This window comes from Diadema setosum, chromosome 10 (assembly GCF_964275005.1).
Source record: "Diadema setosum chromosome 10, eeDiaSeto1, whole genome shotgun sequence".
NCBI lineage: Eukaryota > Metazoa > Echinodermata > Echinoidea > Diadematoida > Diadematidae > Diadema > Diadema setosum.
Genome location: NC_092694.1, coordinates 25251755 through 25273935, shown reverse-complemented (window position 1 = coordinate 25273935; position 22181 = coordinate 25251755). Strand labels below are relative to the sequence as shown.

The window sequence follows — 22181 nt, the reverse complement described above, 5'->3', positions numbered from 1 at the left end:
AATGATGTTAAGTATCAAAATTCAAAGCTATCGTAATACGATTACGTCGCTCTCCTAGTGGTTGGTGGTCACGCGCGTACAGCCCTGTCGCGACGTACCATACAACAGCGACTGGGCTGTGTATAGTTAGATCAAACTTAGACCTGACAAAAAACCCATAAAACTTACCGGTGTTACCGCTGATTTTCTTTGTGGTAGCATTAGCTGTTCGGGAGAATATCCATTCCATGACTGCAAAACAGAACAATGGGCATGACTTCATGGTTCACACTTCAGCAAAGCTTGCCTGCCAGTCAACCAGTCGGTGTAACTCTGCTTAAGCTGTTGTCGTAAGCAAGAAAGCGGTGCGGCAGCAGCGGCGGCACTACAATACACTCACTGCCGCGGCTGAAATGGATCTGCAGCACGTAGCCGTAGGTCTAACACATAGAGTTATGCAGTGCAGCGTGTGTTGTGATGGCCACGATGTTGATACGTTGTTTTGCCGTGCTGACTGTAGCGCGCATGGCCCTGATTTTACACAGCAAAGCGCTGTATGATGACATACGTTCTTTTGGCGTCGCAATTTCCTTCTTTTTTCTTGAGAAACCACCATGAAAAAACAGTGTATGTAAAGATACGTTCATTTGCCGTAACAGCGAAAATGCTTTCTTTGTCATTTCTATACGTATCTCAGGTTACGTTGTTTTGCCTAGCTGGAAACGGCAAAGTTGTGAAAAAGGTGTGTAAGATACGCTGTTTATCTCTGAAATGGTAAACATTTGAGAATTGAGACTTTCACCATTTAAAAGAGCGCATTTTATTTAGGAGCCATATGCTCATAACTCAAAATGCCCAAATTTTGAGTTACGTTCCTTTGCCTTATCACGGCCGAGTGCAGGTTGATAATTAATTTGGAGAGGACATGATGGGTGAAGGAAGGGGGTTTCCAACTCAATTTAGTGGTCTCCAACCAAAAATCTGCTCCTGTCTCCTCAAGCTTCAAACAACTCTCAAAGTTCCAAAATACTCTGCAGCTCTTAATTGCTTCTCTACATAATGTGTAGGAGCTCGATCGAATTTTGATTGCCACTTCTCTCCTGTCAGCTCAGACATTCACCAAGTCTGACACTCACCAACTTTTTTAAACAACTCTCTAACATGCTCTTTTATACCTAATTAACTATTCACATTTTCTTTTCCTACCATTATTTCATTGGTTAAATTTGATCTTTGGGAGTGTCTCCACAAAATAATAAAATCCCACTGGTGAAATGTCCCATTAGCTCCTGCCATTATTTCCTATGCAAAATCTGCTGTGGTGTTTCCTGTCAATTCCCTCATACTTATAATTAACGATGTCAAACAAGGGGCAGGAGACAAAGAGCCAGTGTCCACATTGCTCACCAATGGTCTCTAATTTGTTTGACTACTTCTTAACACCGGAATCATTGCACATGAAAATTAGGGGGTGAGGAGCCTCCTCACACTAGTTACCTTCAGTTTATTGGGGTGGGGCTCTGGTATTGAGGATTATGGACCTGTTATGGGGGAGTTAATTGCTTAACTCATAAACTGCCGTCAATCAATCTTCTCTTGGGAAGGGGAATTGACCACGAGAAAACAAAGGAAGTCTGGCAGGAAGCAAAACAAAGGATTTCACCAGGACCTCACTGACTGCATAAACTCTAAGAAGGGGCTGTATAGGGCTGTGTACTTTTGCGTCACCGGGACATTTTGTGTGCTAGTAGCCACTGGGCTACATGCATAATCTGTCTTTTCTCATTTCTAAAAGGCTCAGAGACTTGAATGTAATTTGCGCTCTAGAAAAATGTTTTATAATTATTATCTGATGAAATTTCATGTCTGCTATAATCGTCACGTGGTGGCTGCCCTCGTCTTAGCCCCCGCTCTGAGGAAAAGGAACAAATTGAACTTGTTGCCGTTTCGAACAAAGTGGGATTCTATTACCCTAGAGATGCTACCACGTTTGGTGAAAATTCGTCAAAGATTTATAAAACAGATGCAGAAAATGTGGAAAATCCCCCTTCTTCCTCTAATTTCCCCCTCCCCCGGATTCACCATAATCAGACGTGAAATTTCAGTCACTAACGTCTTCATTAGCACTAACTTACCTCTATCTTTCTGGTTTGACAGAAGAAGACAAAATCCAGAGTTTAGGGATCATATCACCGTAAACATGCTTTCTGCCAAGTTTGGTGATAATCTGTAGTGACAATTATGAAGATGCTGAAAATGTGGACAATCCCTCTCCTCTGCGTCACCCCCCCCCCCCCCAACTCAGGGCACTCCTCGATCCACTATAATCAAAGATGAAATTTCAGTCATTAATCTCTTCAAAGCACTAACTTTGCTCTATCTTTTTTCGGTTCGGCAGAAGAAGAGGGGAAAAATCCATAGTTCAGGACCTTTGAGACTTCAACCCATCCTCCTCCTTCGGTGATGGTGTGTGTGCGTGGGGGGGGGGGGGGGGACTCATTTTAACAAATTACGACCATATCACTGTTAAGATGCTATCTGCCAAATCTAGTGAAAATTCGTTGTGAGGTTTACAAGAAATGTTGAATATGTTAAGAAAAAGGACAAATGGTCGCTATACAGGTGGTGGCTGAGACATGGGATAAAGGTAGTAATGATTCATCCACATGTTTGATTGAGAGTATCTGTCCCATGTGTGCTTAATATAGGTGAAATGAACATTTGCACATTTACCGGTGTCACGTTTGCACATTTCCCGTTGATGAAATTTAGAAAATTGCACATTTCCCGGCAAGACGTTTACACATTCCCCGGCGTTTGCACATTTCCCGGCGTTTGCGCATTTCCCGGTGTTTGCACATTTCCCGGCTCCACAAGGGCCTATCAACGCCAATATTGTGCTGTTCATCTAAATGGAAAACATAATTGCTCTTCATGAACGTGGTTATGCATGCTTGCTTAGATTTTATTGCTTTTGTTTTTCCTATAATAATGACAATGTTTAAGTTACAGAATGATACTCACCCTACTGTGTGGGATCCATTGCTTGGAAAACCAGGTCTGCAACCTTTTGTTATCCATCCAGATCTGCGATGTCTTCAGGGATTCCAGGGCCCTTTCATAGTCTGCAGGTGTCACAGCATGCGCACATTTATGCAACATAGAAAGCAAATTCTCTTTGCAGGCTGCTGGAACACAATTACATGACTTCGCCACCCAGCGGACCCAACTCTGCTCTCGATGGAAGTCACACAAAAAGACATGACACCCTGAAGATTGAAACACATAGTAATAATATGTTTCACTTATTGACATTCGACCTGCATCTGAAAAATCTTGCTGTTGCTGAATGTAACGATATACGTTAGCACATCGCACATTCACTTGCTGATTGTTTCTTCGTATGTATTTAATTTTCAGGCAGACGGACTTTGCGGTTAGGAGATGACAACGAAAAAACGAGTCCTTACAGTTTGTGCTGTAGGGCCAACAATAATGTCTATTTTTACAACTATTTCAACTAGTCATATTGAATACTGAATCATGTGATATTAAAGGGAGTGCCTAGTAACTGGTCAGTGGGAATCACTGGGAAGGCTGGGGGATGATTGTTCGAATCTTTGTTGGATTCATTTTAGAGTACATTATGTCTATTGTTGTGTAATAATTAATTGCTTCAGAATGGTCTCATATTCTAGTAATGTGCAGTTCAATGGTTCCAGGCTAGCATGCCTGTACACTGACGGGGCATTAAACTGCTTATTATTTGAACACGCGACCGTTCTGAAGCAAATTATTTTCACACAACAATACATTATATAATGTACTCTTTAATGCATCCTTCAAGAATTCGAACAATCATCCCCCAGCATTCCCACTGATAAATACTGATCAGTTACTCGCCATCTCCTTTAACAAAGCATGATGTATACGTGGGAAAATGCAAATCACACGTTTTTTACAGCATAAGGATAGTATCAAATAACTTCTCTCTTCTCATCAAGTACACTGACATACGAATGATGTTTGGAAAACTAAAATATGATAGCACAAACAATAACCATTGTGGTATATTATACTTGCATTAAATATTTAAAACGTTTCGCAACGTCGCGTCGGACGTTACGAGGATTTGAAATTTCGTGTTTTTTTTTGTTTTTTTGTTTTGTTTTTTTTGTTTGTTTTTTTTTTTAATGTGAAAACGTTGCATATGTCATATACATCATGCCTGAAGGCAAAACAATGACCCTCATCATTTCACAAAACTATGTATAGACACATTCATTTGATATCGACACCCTGACATACCTCTCAAGAGGCTTCGATCAGGAGGAAATAGATTACTAAGTCTGGTGAGATGAAATTCCCATATAGGCCTATCACAAAAATATATGCTACAATGTCCTTGATGTGCATTGCTGCAGTTTCTTGATGAGAGAGAAAAGGTACTCATGATTTCTTTTTTTCTTTTCTCAACTAGACATTATTGCCTATTGTATGTATACCTAAAAAAAAAAAAAATGATTACAAAATTATATGCTATATACATGCAATTATCATATAAAAGCGTTTCTTTTTTGTTGGGGGGCTGGGGGAGGGTGGAAAGGAGCGTTATGGATCTGTATGGATCATGTAGATCATGTTTGTAAAATTATTTAACGTAATATTGGCGTCATTGATAGGTTTAAACTGTTTCTTCCCCAACACTCTTTACTTATACTGTTTTCGTCTTTGATATTATACCTTCTTTGAATTACGAAATTTTAGCATCAGGAAACACGCATCAAATATTATTAGATAGGGTTTTATTGTTACAAAAGAAAGTATTTCGAATCATTTGCAATGCCGCTCCTTGCTCTCATACAGCTTTTGTTTTTTGAAAGTAAGATTCTGGAAAATGAAGATTTGTTTTTATTTCATTTAAGACAATTTATGTATAATTATAATAACAATTTTCTTCGCGTTATTTGATGTTATGTTTCCTCGTATCCTGACATACCATAGTTACCCAACAAGACAGTCTAATGAATTTCATTTGACCCTCCTTAGAACTGTGTTACCTCACCAGACATGTATTCATATAGGTCCAAGATTCTGGAACACCCTTTGTCCAGACATAAAAAATGATCCTTCTTTGTAATCGTTTACAAAAAAAAAAAAAAAAAAAAAATATTGAAATCATTCCTCCCTAAGTGTTATGATGTAACAGAAAGAAACTAAGTTTGTTTGTTAATTTTGATAGCATGTAGGTTTGTAAGCACCATGATCCGATTGATTCTTCATAGGTATGTCAGGTCGCGTCTTTTGCGGCATTCCTCATCACATCCCTTCTTAATTTAGGTGCACACTTGTATACTATTACACGTGATCTCACAGAACAGATGATATGTTCTGCTATCAGCAATTCCTTACAATTATATTGTATAATATATCACTTTCTCGTCGCTTTCAGCGCTCTACACTTCATGATAATCTGTATCTATTGAAAAGAATACGATATTTCATTACTCAGAAAACAGCTGCATAATTTTACAAATCTGTTATTCAAGCTCATTTTGATGACTGTCCTGTGGTGTGGGGAAACACCAACAAAACAAATTTAGATAAGTTGCAATCTCTGCAAAACCGATCCTTGAGGGCAGTGTTGAAGGTGAATCAGTTATTCCCAAGTAGATCATTGTATTTCCCATTAAAACTAGATCGATTGCAAATTCGCAGATCAAAGCATTTAGCTCAAGTTATGTATCGATGTGTTCATCATACTGCCCCTCAGTATCTGAATGAACTCTTTACAGTACGTCAATCACATTATGCCACAAGGACGGGCGACATGCAATTGAACATTACACGCCCTAAAACAGATTATGGTAAAAGATGTTTTGTATATAAAGGTGCTTCTTTATGGAATGATGTAGTTCGACATATTTCTTCTGATATTTCCCTTGATATATTCAAAAAACAACTACATGAATATATAAAATGATAATGAATATAGGATGCGTAACCGGATGTAGTTTAAACCATTTTTTTTTTTAATCATCAATTCACAGTCAAAATATCTCAGCAATACCGATTCTCTTCTGTATTTGAAATTCAGTGTCACATGCCCTTATTTTTTGTTTTTTTTTTATGTCGTAATCTAAGCCCATGTAGATATTTTTTTCCTTTTTCTTCTTTTGTGTCTGAAACAAGCTATCATGGTGCTTATACCTTGTTTCTTGTTCTTTGCATATTATGTGATGTATATCCTTGTCGTACTGTATGTATAATGTTTGTATTTTTAACTTGTATGTGTGGACCCCTCTGAAAACCAGCCTTTGGCTGACGAGGGTGTTCCACCCCATGAGTGGAAAACAAAAATTGAATTGAATTGATTGAATGATATGGCTAATAGACTCTCTTGATTTGATCTTGAATGTATCGATTGATCTAGGCTTTTTGTTTTTAATTGTCTCTTTAGTCGTCTCTTTACTTCTATTTCTGTTCCCCCCCCCCCCCCCTTTCCACTTCTATATATATATATATATATATATATATATATATATATATATATATATATTTTTTTTTTTTATTCCCGCAAATGTGAAGTTAAGTTTTCACCTAATTTTTTCTCCTGTGAGGTGCCCAAATTGTACAAGCATAGTCTTTTGAGTGGGTACCTCCAGTTTTTGCAGGATGTAAAAATATGTTAGTGTGAAAATTGCCTCATTTTGAAATGACATAGTGACAAACGTTTCCCTTTGCTGTCTATGTATCATTCGTTCAAACGCATGTCGAATTTATAATTTTGTGCATTCTGTTGAAAGAATTGAAAATAAAACCTTTGAATTGAATTAAATGGATGAGTGAAAATGGTAACTCTGGAGTGCAACTAGTTTCAGGGAGCTTAACAGCAAATGAATGATCCTGTATACCACCATAGTCATTAAAACATATGAAACATACGGTCACGGGCAATGGATGAAAAGATGTGCTTATGTAATAAAACATCAGCACCATTGTGCTGATTTGCTTCCTTAATTGTTCTATGATTATAAGTATGCTGGTATAGCGACAATGCGCAATCCCCTTCGCGTCTTTCGCGAAATGAATTACCGCTTCATGACGTTGGAACAAACTTCTCTTCGACCAATCTTAGTGGCTACTTTTTAGATTTGATTTACATGAACACAAGTTAGACTGACTTAAAATATATTTGAATGACAAAAGAACCGGTTATGGATGAAACCCTCGAAGTGAATAGACGCAGTATTAATTTTGCATGACGACCTCACGGAAGAGACCGTAATATCCTACATCTTAAATCAGAGTAACTTCTAACATGAGTAGAACGTTCCATTACGGATTTATACATTTTCCGCAACGACGTTATCTACATTTTCTACTCTACCTGGAAAGGTCTCTTCAATTGCTCGTATCTCCCGTTCCGAGAAAACTGTCATGAAATATCTCGGAGTCCAAGGCCTTTCGTCTTCCATCATCCACTGCTGAATAGTTCGGAGTCCCTCCTGAATGGCTGCAACTGTCTCGAACTGGACGACGAATTGTCCTGCGACACTATATCCAAAGTTTGTTTTCACAGCCAAGAAGAACATGGGAAGCTCGTATCTCGTTGTCTTATATGTGGCATCCAAAAGGCAAAGGGTATTGCCGTATCTAACATTAAGAAAATATAAATTTTGAATTCAAATTGGCTATCATGAAACTCAATATGCATGGTTACTTTGGATTCTATGTATTTTTTTTTTCAAAATGAAGTTTCAAAAACAAGATGAAAATACAAATCTGAAGCTGATATACTACTTACGGTAGAAAAAACGTGCCTATCATAAATCCAGCATGTGGAATTAACTTTGGCTACATTGACCAAAAAATGATTGACGCTTTCAGTAATGTTCAGTTCAGTTCAGTTCAGTTCATTTATTTCCACATCTCAATAAAAGAATCACATGTTGACAAATGACAAACATGAGACACATAGGAAATATAAAATAATATAAAAAATGCACATTATTACATAAAAGACATAAAAATAACAAAGTAATGAGTGTGGAGGAGGCTACATAGGCCATTGGCCTTTCGAGGTAGCTCTCCCAATCAAACAAAGTTATCAGTTATCACAATATACAAATAACAATAAACAAGTACAAAATTCAAAAAGACAATGTAGAGTGTAATAATTTCAAGTGGATGGCTAGCAGTGATGGGGAACTCATCAGAATGAGATTGAAACATTTATTTCCAATAATATAAAGTAAAACTACATATATATATTGCATAAAACATCATCATCAAAGAACGAGCATCCCACACACACTGCCAAACCTACCACTTGAATTATTCATTCTATACGTTTATCAGGCTTTTAATAAATAATCTCTATATCTACGTTTAAAAGACTTTAAGGTAGGTGATTGTCGTATTAGTAGTATTATGATGTCTCGGGTGCCATAACTTAATTCTATTGTTCAGGACAATAGAATATGAAATATGAATATGAATATGAATATGATAGATCGATGAGTTATGAAATATGAATATGGGATATATAAATATGAAATTATGAGTATGGATAAGATATAAAATCAAATTAAAAAATTAATCAAATAAATAACGTGATAGGAGAACTGGAAAATGAATGACGTCACTCATTTAAATATTCATAAGGACGTCAGGAGCTTTATTCATTTGCATAAATGACGTCATAGGTTTTTTTGAGAAGAGAAAACAATAAAGAAAAAAAAAGAAAGGTGTATAGTGAATAGAGGGTGAACGAGTTGGGGCATGAAAGTGACGTCATGACATAGAACGCTGCATGAAGGTGTGTAGGAGTACGTGTGATTTATACATACAGTGCATTCGTATAATATATATATATGGTTATATATACTCCTTCCCTCTGAGAAGGAAACAGACACAATTTTGTCAACCAGACGAAGCAGTCCTACAAGAACGAGAGAAAAAATGAAGCAGAGTTATTACAACTACGTGTATAACACGCCATCAGCCCCATCGCCTGAAGGCTCGCAAGACATGAGCAGTATTCAGGGGGAAGTCGGGAGTGATTGCACCGTGGACTATTCTCCAGACCGTCTATATATGGAGGAGGGAACATGTTTCCCCCAGTCGTCTAAGCGGAAAAACATGGAAGAAGGTGAACATCGTGTTGATCTTTCACGTAAAAGAATGAGAGGAGGTGGAAACGTGCAAGGAAAGAAGACCACGGGGAACCCCGAACCTACGAGCCATACTCCGGGAACGAAAGATGAGGATGATTCAAAAATTATTTGCAAAGTGTCCATCAGCGTGAAACCGGACCGCCTGAAGTACATCGTGGCCAAGACGTTCCGTAGCAAGACTTACATTGACATTCGTGAGTACTTTGAGAAAAACCACGAAGAAATACCTACCAAGAAGGGAATCACGCTCACCATGGAGGAATTCAGAGCTTTTACATCGGTGATTAAGAACATCAACGACGCCATTCAAGGGCAACATGTGAGAGGGTGAAGTGGATCGGCTGAACGATGGGAGAAAAAAAAAGGAAGGCTATACAAGAAAGATTATTTTAAATCAAGGTGAATACAGAAAATAAAGGCCGAGATTCAGGAGACCGATGGAGAAATTATGTGGACTTAACTGATTTGAAAAATAAGAAAAGACAATTTATTTTATTTTATTCTTTTTTTAATGTCAATGTCAAAGGAGAATGAGGAATAATAATAAAAAATACATCATATAGAGAACTTGTTTCATTTTACCGTCCTTATTACGTTGTTCCTTATAGATATTTCGTTGAAAGATAACTATGAGACATTGACCGGATAACTATGAGTGGGTATATGTGTTTGGATGGGAATTTGTTTGCCTCTAAGATCAACATGTACTGAATTGCATGCTAGTGAGAGAAGAGGAGGGTGGAAGTGAGTGAGTATGCATGGTGAAGAGATGAGGTGTTTTTCAGTCCAAGTCCCCTGTCCATTAACGCAGCACAAATATAATGCGCACTGTAAAGAAAGTTTGCTAGGTACAATAGTAAAGAACGATGACTGTTATTTGAGGACTCAAGAACAAGTTTATTGTCTCTCCATCAAGAGAACTGCGGACTAAAAAACACCTTTGTCGACAATCCAAGTCGTCAGTCCATTAACGTAGTTCAAAAAAATTGGTTAATACGCACTGTAAAGAAAGTTTGTTAGGTACAATAGTAAAGAACGATGACTGTTATTCGGGGACTCAAGAGCAAGTTTATTGTCTCTCCATTAAGAGAACTCCGGACTGAAAAACACTTTTGTCGTCAGTCCATTAACGTAGTTCAAAAAAAATGGTTAATACGCACTGTAAAGAAAGTTTGTTAGGTACAATAGTTAAGAACGAAGACTGTTATTCGGGGGACTCAAGAGCAAGTTTATTGTCTCTCCATTAAGAGAACTCCGGACTGAAAAACACTTTTGTCGCCTGTCCATTAACGCAGCACAAATATAATGCGCACTGTAAAGAAAGTTTGCTAGGTACAATAGTAAAGAACGATGACTGTTATTTGAGGACTCAAGAACAAGTTTATTGTCTCTCCATCAAGAGAACTGCGGACTGAAAAACACTTTTGTCGCCGGTCCATTAACGTAGTACAAATATAATGCGCACTGTAAAGAAAGTTTGCTAGGTATACTAGTAAAGAACGATGACTGTTATTTGAGGACTCAAGAACAAGTTTATTGTCTCTCCATTAAGAGAACTCCGGACTAAAAAACACCTTTGTCGACAGTCCAAGTCGTCAGTCCATTAACGTAGTTCAAAAAATTGGTTAATACGTCCTGTAAAGAAAGTTTGTTAGGTACAATAGTAAAGAACGATGACTGTTATTCGGGGACTCAAGAACAAGTTTATTGTCTCTCCATTAAGAGAACTCCGGACTGAAAAACACCTTTGTCCACAGTCCATTAACGTCGAACGATTCAAAGTTAATCCTTACTCAAAAGAATTCTTCCAAGTAGGTCTACGTAAAAACAATGGATGGAACTTCCTATGCGGGACCTATGCGCAAGTACAGAATTGTTTGTCCTCCACTTGAAAAAATAATCCCTTATTTATTGATCGGTCCTTCCCGATGACTTACATGTCTCAGCTTGAAAGTAAAATCTTTTGACAAGTGACGGGAAAATGGAGCGAGAGTTAGATAAAAAGGCCTGAGCAAAACCCAGTTCTCCACATTTCTTCCTATTTTATACACGAGCTATATCGTGTGGTCATTGCTCTGTAACTTTACGTTTATACAGAATCTAGACGCCAAGAGGGGTGACTGAAACCATTATGACCGTATTTAGCGTTTGAATACTTGTCAAGTTTGCACTTTTTTAGAGTTAACTTGTTACTCACTTTAAGCCGTAAAATGGATGAAAACCATCCTTCACAACGCAGTTCTACGCTTAGAAACAATCTAGCCAACACGATTTCAAACTTGTACGACCTCACGTCTTCTCAAATTCAAAGGATTGTGAACAGAACAGTTGATTTAGTCCGTCGTGCTCCTAGCGTTCATCCGGCAGATCAAAATGAGGTAAGTGAATGCGATGTTTTTTTTCCTAGTTCAGATAGAGATGTGGGTATTTGTAAAAACGCCTCTACAAGTGAAGTTATTGCCGCTTCAGCAGTTTCGTCGAAACCAATATTACTTTCAAAAAATGTTCCTGTTAGTTCCGTTTGCAATTGGTCTGATGATGATGACTTTGTTGATCCTAATCCACAACAGTCACGAGTTAGAAAGCGGGAAAAACCCCGCTCTAATAGAGGGAAAGGTGGTGATTTGAAAAAGAAAAAATCCGAATTAATTGCTGAAAGAAGAAAGTCAAAGGGAAAGGAAGCAAGACGTGTGTCTGATTCATTGAAAGGAAACAAAAAACGATCGGAATGTCAAATTGTTAAAGAAAAATTATTTCTCTCGTCTCCAAAACAACAAAGAGGAATGAAGCGTAGAATGGACATCGGAAGCGGTTCCCAATTCAAAAGATCGAAACTGAGTCTCCGACAAAGGTCAAGACGGAAAAAAGGAGAAGACAATAACATTTATGATATTCCTGGCCCTTCACATTTTCATGGTACCCCCGGAAATTACGTACCAGAACATGCCCCTCCTCCCCTTACCCGATATCATGATAACGATGACGAAGATCTCGATGATTTTGACTACTCTGATAACAACTGTCATCATACTCCATGTGGTCATGTACAAAGTGGAGGAAATAGACAAAATTCAGATCTTCCCTCTGAGACGAAACAGCACGGAGGCAAGAGAAAGAGAAAAACAAAGCATTTAGACCCACCCCACAATCAGTCTCGCCCCCCACTGACTTCTTCGTCAGACATAAATGAATCGGAGAGCAATTGTTCAAGCCAGAGCAATGAGACTACAAAAACAGCCTCACCTCAATGGAAATTCATAGATTCACGAATTAATAAACGCTTCGGCGTACGAGAAGTCTGGTACGACTTTGTCGGAGATATACCCGATCATTCTTCAATTAGACATGTTCTTGACTATATTAGATCATCTCTCGAGGAGCTACGAACGCTCCTTCTTCACGATACGAATGAAAGAGACTATGTGCGACTGGTGCTAGTCTCGGACCAGTTGAATATTCCGATCGCTTTTCCCTGGGCAGTGGTCAGGCACTTTGACATCGCGCTTATATTAGAACGGATAGAACGAGTTCTCAATAGTAACCAGAACTTTTTCCTCAAACCTGGTTTTACTATCAGATTTCACCATGTGCAAAACCCCACTGGTGGATATACGCGAAAAATGGATGGCTTGCCTGATGACGAGGCATCCATAAGAAAAACTTCCATCATCACCGTTCCCTCCAGCAAAGAAGAAAAAACCTGTTTTGCAAGCGCAATTGTCATCTCGCGCTATTACGTTAATAATGATCGAAAATATCGAACCTGGTCTCGAACTAACAGACCACCCACAAAGGGTTTACTTCATGAAGCCGCAAAACTTCACGATCTAGCTGGCGTTCCTAAAGGAGAGGTTGATTCGAGTCAGTACGACGCCTTTCAACAAGTCTTACTACCTGAATATAGATTGATCATATACAGAGGTCGTAAAAAACATGCCATGATATATGCAGGCCCCCCAGCTGAGAAGACATTGTACTTGTATTTCACTGAATCCGGTCATTATAATGTCATCAAAAATGTTTCTGCATTCTTGTGTGTCAAGCATTTGTGCGAAGAATGCCATGAAGTTTACAACGATCCCAGAACTCACAGTTGTTGTAATACCTGCTACGATTGTTTCAGTACAAATTGCAATCGCACTGACCCCATTAAACGCGATCCTCGAACGTGCGCCGATTGTAATATGACGTTCCTCACTGAGCAATGCTTTAAAGCTCATTCGGTGACAATTTTCAAGGGATCAACTGCCTGTAAGACCCGTCGTAAATGCCTAAAATGTGCGCGCGTGTTTGATACGGAAGTATTTCCAGGCATATTTGATAAACATGACTGTTCCAAGATATTTTGTCAGACATGTAAAGATTATGTCGATGGACCCACCCATGAATGCTACATGAAAGTAACAAAAGAAAGCAAATACTACGTCCCCACAGAGGCTGAGAAAGAACTCGCGGCTATGAAAAAGAAAAAAAAAAGAAATCAAAACCTACCACGCAAGCTGATTTGCCAGACCCAGAGAGATATATTTTCTTTGATTTTGAATGTACCCAGAATACCACTTCTCATGTTCCTAATCTAGTACACGCTACCTGGGATTGTAGTAACTGTATGGATGGTGTAACTCCCGATGGGTGGGGCTGTCTTTGGTGCGGTAATGTAGATGAAGAAAGAGAGATCACTTTTCAGGGGGAGGACACCCTGGAACGATTTTGTACATGGTTGTTGTCAGAAGATAACCACAAGGCAATAGCTATTGCACACAACGCTAAGGCGTATGACACATATTTCCTTCTTAATCACCTCGTTCGTAAACGGATAATCCCCGAAGTCATAATGAATGGAGGAAAGATCATGTGTCTGAGCACACAAGACCCCAAAATCGTAATTAAAGATAGCTTAAACTTCTTCCAAATGGGCTTGGCCAAACTTCCAAAAACTTTCGGTATCAAAGAGCTGAAGAAGGGATATTTCCCACATCTCTTTAACGTAAAAGATAATCAAAATTACGTTGGTCCCATTCCCGATAAGAAATATTTCGGGACAAACACCATGATGAAAGAAGCGAAGACAGAATTTGATGCATGGTACGACAGCCTTCCTGACAATTTTGTGTTTGATTTTCAAAAAGAAATTTTGGAGTACTGCAAGAGCGATGTAAAAATACTGCATGAAAGTTGTAAATTATTTCACCTGCATTTCAAGACATTAAGTGCCACGGAAGCAAATCCCGATGGCATCGATCCCTTCTTACGCAGCCTCACCCTTCCGAGCGCGTGTAATTATCTCTACAGGAGCAATTTTCTAAAACCGAACAAGATAGCCCTTATTCCGCACGACGGTTATTCTAACCCTAAGCGTCATTCGCTTAAAGCTGGAAAATGGTTACATTATCAAGCTGAGGAACGAGGGATCGATATCAAATATGCATTTACTGGTGGGGAGCGCAAGGTTCATGGTCGCTATGTGGACGGGTATGCCGAGGTAGGGGAGGAAAAGCACATTTTTGAATTTCTAGGTTGTTTTTACCATGGATGTAGTCAATGTTTTAACCCCTTCACAATCAACAAACGATGTAACAAATCAATGAGTCAACTCCATAACGAAGTTATGGAAAGAATCTACCGTCTCCGAAATGCAGGTTACATAGTACATTACATCTGGGAGCATGAATGGGACATGCAGATCAAAGATCCTGCTGTGAAAGCCCGCGTCCAGCATCTTCACGAAAAATTCAAAAATCCCCTCAATCCAAGAGATTCTTTTTTTGGTGGTAGGACTGATGGATGCTCACTTTTTGATGAGGCAAAACAGGGTGAAAAAATTTTATACTATGATTTTACTTCTCTGTATCCATTCATAAACAAATTTGGAAAGTACCCCATTGGCCACCCTCGAATCATCCGGTCAAATTTTCCACCCCTCGAGAAAATGTTTGGCCTCATCCAGTGTGAGATAACTCCTCCCAAGGATTTGTATCACCCTGTCCTCCCCTACAGATCCTCGGGTAAACTCACCTTCCCACTGTGTGCTACATGCGCAGAGTCATTGAACCAAACTCGGTGCACGCACGAGGACCGCGAGAGAGCGCTTAAAGGCGTTTGGGTGTCAGAAGAAGTAAAAAAGGCCGTAGAAAAAGGATACTACGATATCAAAATTTCTGAAGTATGGCACTTCGATCGATATACCAAGTATGACAAACGGGAATGCAAGGGGGGCCTTTTTGCGGAATATATCGATACTTTCATGAAAATAAAGCAAGAGTCGTCGGGCTATCCAGCTAGTGTCGAGACAGAATCCGATAGGATAAATTACATTCAAAAATATCACAATCACGAAGGAGTATCGTTAGATCCTGACCGTATCGAGAAGAATCCGGGCATGCGTGCCATTTCAAAATTGCTCTTAAATACATTATGGGGTAAACTTGCTGAAAAGAATAATCATAAGCAAACGAAATATGTCAAAACACCAGCGGAACTATTACGGTATTTTAGAGATGATTCCGTTACAGTCCATGACATGTGGGTTATCAATGAAGACATGATAGAAGTGCAATACAATAACGCCCGCGGGTTTGTAGAGCAAAATGTTAATACTAATATAGTGATAGCGAGCTTTACAACGGCAATGGCTAGATTGAAGCTCTATTCAATTCTGGAAATCTTAGAAGAGAGGGCGCTCTATTATGATACTGATAGTGTTGTTTTTAAGACGAATCAGTCCCTCGAACCCTTTGACCCAAAGACTGGCGATTACCTAGGTGATCTCACAAATGAAATCGACCCCACTAATGATGAATACATTCACACGTGGGTGTGTGGTGGACCGAAGAATTACAGTTACAAAACTAACAAAGGAAACACAGTGTGCAAGGTGCGGGGGTTCACGTTGAACCACACTAATTCTATGGTCATTAATCATGACACACTCAAAGAACTCGTTATGTCCAAAAGCGATGAAATACGTACCATTCATGAATCAAAAATTGTCCGAGACACCAAAACCAAGACGATTCACACAATCGAATCTAAAAAAGATTACAGGGTAGTCTTTACTAAAAGGGTTCGAGTTGGAGATGGAACCAAAACCTATACCATATGGCCATAAGGATATTTCATAACCAGTATTTTATATACACCGGTGTAAAAAAATGCTGCCTCATTTAGTCCCCGACTCTAGATCTGTTAGGTTGTATTATTTTTGAGGTTGAGATAGTGTTGAAAAAAAATGGATAGTATGATTTTTTTAAGAATGCATCGTGACTTTGTGAGGCGTATTCCATACAACACGTGTCGTATGAATATTTTGATTACCATTTTACTGATAGTTGTTATTTTTGTCAGTTTTTCTCTCGACATTCTTCTTGAGAAACAAGGCATGACAAACTCGACTGTAATTTCATCCCATTTAAACACTTCTAGCTCTGAAGAAAGCGTCAGTTATATTTCAGCTGGATGAATGTGAAGACGTTCCTGATGGGGGACAGTAGTTACATGTGTAATTGTTTCAACTGCTCCTAGCTTTAAGTCATGAATACTGGTACCCACATCTCTATATTGTAAATATACATCGCATTCACTTTGAACTCAAATATTTGTATTTTAATGTTTGCACTCTTATAGTATTTTCGTGTTGATTTTGATTACAGATCTACCATGGATGTCCGTCTAAAACATCCCTTTACAATGTGCGTTGTCGGACCAACTTTTTCGGGAAAGACTTCTTTTGTCAAAAGACTAATTAAACAGCGTGAGCGTATGTTTAACCCTGCTCCTCGAAAAATTGTCTGGTTTTATGGGGAATTTCAAAAGGATTATGCTGAAATGATGCATGAGATTCCTCAAATTGAATTTCACGAAAACCTACCAGAAGACTTTTATGCATTTACTGACAACGCACGACCCACGTTATTTATAATTGATGATTTGATGGATGTTGTTAGTGATAGTAGAAAAGTGGCTGCTCTTTTTACAAAGGGATGTCACCATAGAAATGTAAGTTTGATTTATCTAACCCAAAATATGTACAGAAATGGAAAAGAGTCTAGGACAATTTCCTTAAATACTCAGTATTATTGCTTGTTTAAGAATAGTAGAGATAAAATGCAAGTATCATGTTTAGGGCGTCAAATGTATCCAGGCCGCACCAAGTATTTCCAGGATGCGTATGCCGATGCTACCCACGAACAATATGGCTACCTTTTCATTGATCTGAAACCCGACACGCCAGAAGACTTCAGACTGAGAACTAATATTTTTCCTGGAGAAACGCAGTTCGCATATCTTCCTAAAGTATAAAGAGCACGATCCCATCTTAACCTCGTTATTTTTTAAAAATGTCTCGTCGTATCAAGACACATGCTGTTCTTCTGAAGACATTGGCACACTGTACAGCTCAACAGCGAAGGGCCCTGCTGAAAACCGCTGACAGAGGGTTGATAGACGCCATTTGCGAATGCATCGTGAACGTCATTAACGGTAATATCAAAATTTCACCGACACAGAAGCGAACTCTGTCTAAACATAAACAGAAGTTACGAAAGCTCTCTGATCGGTCCACGTCATTAAGAGAAAGGAAGAGACTTCTAACTCAACGCGGTGGATTTCTCTTACCCCTATTGATGAGACTCGTCGTTCCAGCGGTGGGAGCACTAGCGACAGCATTTACCGGAAAGAAATAATCTGTATAGACAATCATGGAACACGCACGCAAAATGGTCCTTGTTCCGCCTAATATGTTACAAACACTGCAAGCAGCTTCTTCACCGTCATCGAACCACCACCGAAATGAACTGGACGAAAAGATGCGCTTGGTGTTAGAGAGGAATGATTTGGACGTTCATGAGAAAGCCAATATGTATTCGCAATATCTACAGAATTTTTTAAAGTCGGGCGAAATTGCGAGGAAACCATTGTCTATTGAGGTTCGAGACATTTCGTCCGCAGATTCCCCCGACCAACCATCGAGTGTGACAGAAAGTGAGCCCGAACATATTGAACCTGATCCGCTTGAACTGGAAATCATTCGACATATTCCAAAATCTTACGTCAACCGAGCCTCTCATCTTTTACAGAAACTGAAAACCAATCCTAGCATTGGTTGGACTTCTGCGGGTCAGCTTGTCATAGATGGGCGCACAATTCGTGGGAGTAATGTTTGCGATTTAATGTACGATATTTTCCGTGAACGACGAGGATATTCTCCCACAGGTAGCGAACAATTCATGCGCATACTGGCAGCAATGAATATTCCAGAAACATTTCTCACTAATCCTAAGAGGAGACAGGACCTACAACGGTGGAAGCGTATGGACAGCGCAGACGAAGGAGGAAGTCGGGTAGATCGTGAAGAAAGGGTGGCCCCGCGAGTACGTGGTGGTGCAAAAGACAAACCTAAACGTGAGAGTTTAAGTGGTATTTCTCAAAGCAAAAAATGGGTTAGTTTCTAATCCCCCTAATAAATAATGGTTTCAGTCACCCCTTCTATTCTCTAATCCCATGAGGATTAGACCCCATTACACAGGGGTTCTGTTTATGGTGTATATAACTGCATATTCATAAACGGATTGAAAAATATTGTGATATCATTTTGATTGTAAATAGATATAGTTTTTACTATTACTTAGATTGATTAATGTATATATTTTTCCTCTGAAAATGTGTGATGGAGACTGTAATATTTTTCAGTTTCCCATATAACTCACACTGATAACAAAAAAACAAAAAAAAAACTGAGCAAATGACCAAATGAGCAATTGGTCAAATGACCAAAAGGCCGAATGACCAAATGACCGGAAGAGTATTAAAAATGGTCAGACGATACATTAGGTAGACTGATAAAGTATCTTCATATTATGTTGAATCATATGATGAACTGACTTACAATAATTTTAAATTTTGACTTTTATGTATTATATGAGGCATCAGCTTTGTAAACGTAAAATGAGTGAAAGGCTTATCTATTGATTGATTTGCTTATTTTTTTGTTTTTTTCTATTTCATTTCCTTTCGCTATCTGTATTTACAAATCGTTGCTGTGAGGGCGTATCTCATATTGAAATTATGAGGAATACATTGAGAATTCAATTGTGTGTGTCTGTTCCTGCGAATTATTTGTGCATCATTATAATTAGCAAAGGAGTATGCACAAGACCATCTTGAAAGAAAAAAAATAATGCTTAAAGTTATTTGTATTGATTATAAAAATGTGGTTGATAGCTCGATACATTTTTTTCTTTCCTGCATAGATTGTACTTAGTCCGAAATAATCTTCTGTGTGTCTGTTCTTTTACTTTTCTCATTAATTCGTTATGTTTATGTATATAGGACAACAAATAACAAAATTTTGTACATCGATTGAGATAATATGTAATATTTATTGATTGTAAACGGAGTATAAATCACATTCAATACAATGATTTACAGAGCTTGTTACCTTCATTTTGTTCTTACATCACGAGTGGAATGAGTGTACGGTTGCATGAAATAGTGAGGTGAAAGAAAGAGTTGGCCTACATGTCCATATTCTAAGATTTGATCATGTGATTATTGGTTTCGGAGTGAAATCATATTCAATACAATTGATATCACTTATTTTACAGAGCATGCTATCATTATTTAGTTCTTACATTACGTTTGAAATGGATAGTGCATGAGACAAGGAGGTGAAAAGAGAGTAACCCTATGTGGATATTCTAAGATGGCCTTAGAATATTGACATGGTCAGTGATTAAGTGACTAGCTCTTACATTACGTTTGAAATAAATGATGAATAGAATACGGATGTGAAAGGATTATGTACACATTCTATTACGGTCGTTACGTAGTATACTCAAAGATGTAAACTTACATTTACAACACTTTGTCCAACAATCTCATACCATTAAAAAAGAAAAACAAGTACAAGCACATTTACATACAAAAATATTTTCATATTTTCCATTATTAAAGAGACAGCTTTGTGTATTGAATTCAACCTCTTAATACGGAATAGATATTTAGTATGCATGAATGAATTCATAACGTGTCTCCACAGCCAAGAATGAATCTGAATTAGAGCCCGTGCTGAATACATGCATCTGTGACTATTGGGTGTGTGTGTGTGTGTGTGTGTGTGTGTGCGTGTGTTAAGTATTGACTTCTCGATCTTCAAAACTACGGGAAAATTGAGTGAATGTGAAACCAATATCATGCGTTGGAAAGGCTGAATTGTATTTTCGATTAAACCACGAATTAATTTTTTCGTCATTTAAATGCAAATCATTACCGAATACATTAACAATGTCTCGCAGGCTTTTCCCTTCACATTTTTTGATTAAATAGTAAATGCAATATTGACCACAGACAGTAGAAAAAGTTCCCTGAAGCCTCTTTGTATTAAAGTTCCACTTTTCTGCAAATGTCTCCATAAATCTTTCTAGGCGATCGTCGTAAAATGAGGGCGGATTCCCATATGAACAGAAAAACTGTCCTTTGTTTCCATCAAAATACACCGCTAACCAGTGGGAACCGCTTTTGTCACTCGTGTCTGAATTCACGATGCAACAATTCTTTTCCCGCTTTAATACACGGGGAATCTCATCTAGGGCATAAACTCCCATGAAATACGCCTTGGTAGCTTGATGACGAGTCAAAGCGTAGGTAATCTGATGGGTATCCATGACAGATAAGGTGATTTAATGTAATAGTCCTCCCCTCTCTTTCTTCAGCCTTTGAAATCGTAGACGACGTTTCTGCTTCTATCGATTTGAATCAGTCCCTGAGATTCAGAGTACACGATACAGTTTACGGTGTTGGGTAGAGCTTGGTCAAATCCAGCTTCAAGTCGCACGTTTCCTTCCTTGACTAGATTCAAGTGACATCCGTCGCTTAAGTCAGGGGTGAGATCAAACGCGTACAATATATATCCTTTAGCATACTCCTCTCTATTTATAGCAATCCCTTTGTCAGTAAATAGACGATTTGTACCTAGAAACAGAGTATTGTACGCCTCGATGAAGTTTTGACCATTTCCCTCTCCAAAGCTAGGGCGGAGGGGTCTCATTGGTAAGGGTTCACCATCGACAGTAACTGAAATGTAACTTAGATGAAAATTTTTGAAATTAAAGGGATTTTTCATGTAACTCCCATTATAGGCGTCGTTGTCAACAAATCCAATGACAATCCGATTTGGAATTTGACCTAGAAAGAGATTATCTTTGTTCACTGACATATTTCCAGATGAAATTGTAAAAGAGCGTACATCAACTTTGTTGATACGATACTTCGCAGGTGAAGACTCGATCATCTTGGCGTGTGAGAGCATCACTGATGGATTTACTTTTACTTTTCTAACGTAGAGGGAGGCCTTTTCAATCATAACTTTGTACTTGATCACAGCTTGTGAAGACAGTAAGCAAAAGGCATCCTTATTACGAATGAGTTTAATTTTTATATCCACTCCTGGGAGTAAAAGCCTTTCTTGAAAGAAGATATCTCCATATATCGGGCCAATTAAAGAGACCGGTTTACTCGTGCCGATGAACGTCTGTCTTTTCTTCAGTCCTAAATTAGCATCTCCTCCTGTTGCAAAAGGGTTCCCAACATCCATATGTCCAGCAGTGTCCTTGTAGAAAAGTTGTTGAGTAATCTGAGAAGACAATGCATCGGGTCCGTAGTGAGTTATCACGTCCAAGTACGCTCTGTATGCATTTGTGTTTGATGGCTGTGACACTAAAGTTTCATTCAGTTTCACGTCTACCTGACTAAACAGTGAAGGCAGGAACAGATTGACTGGTCCAACTTGCGCATCGTTCGCTAGATTGGTTCCATCTGGGTTCACTACTTTTGCTTGTACATGGAGCATGGTTTGTGACAAATCCACATATTCTTCAGCAGTACCGGCGATATTAAATTCGATGGGGCCGGAGTCGGTGATGTTGCTTACTGGGTGATATTCCACCCACGGTCCTTTCACGATGCTCATCTGCGTGAATGGTACAGAAAAAATGTCCAATTCTGACTTGCAGCAGGCGTCGCTCTTCT

The 22181-nt window shown here is 38.7% G+C and overlaps 1 protein-coding gene across 1 annotated transcript in view; it reads right to left on the bottom strand.

The window, feature by feature from the left end:
• The window catches only part of LOC140233877 (uncharacterized), a 64532-nt gene that overhangs the window by 23964 nt on the left and 18387 nt on the right, over positions 1 to 22181 (bottom strand). Inside the window, exons 7-8 of the mRNA XM_072313966.1 lie at positions 7370 to 7635; positions 3005 to 3248 (exon numbers count right to left, since the gene is read on the bottom strand). Of these exons, the coding sequence (XP_072170067.1) occupies positions 3005 to 3248; positions 7370 to 7635 (510 nt within the window). The remainder of the gene's footprint in view (positions 1 to 3004; positions 3249 to 7369; positions 7636 to 22181) is intronic.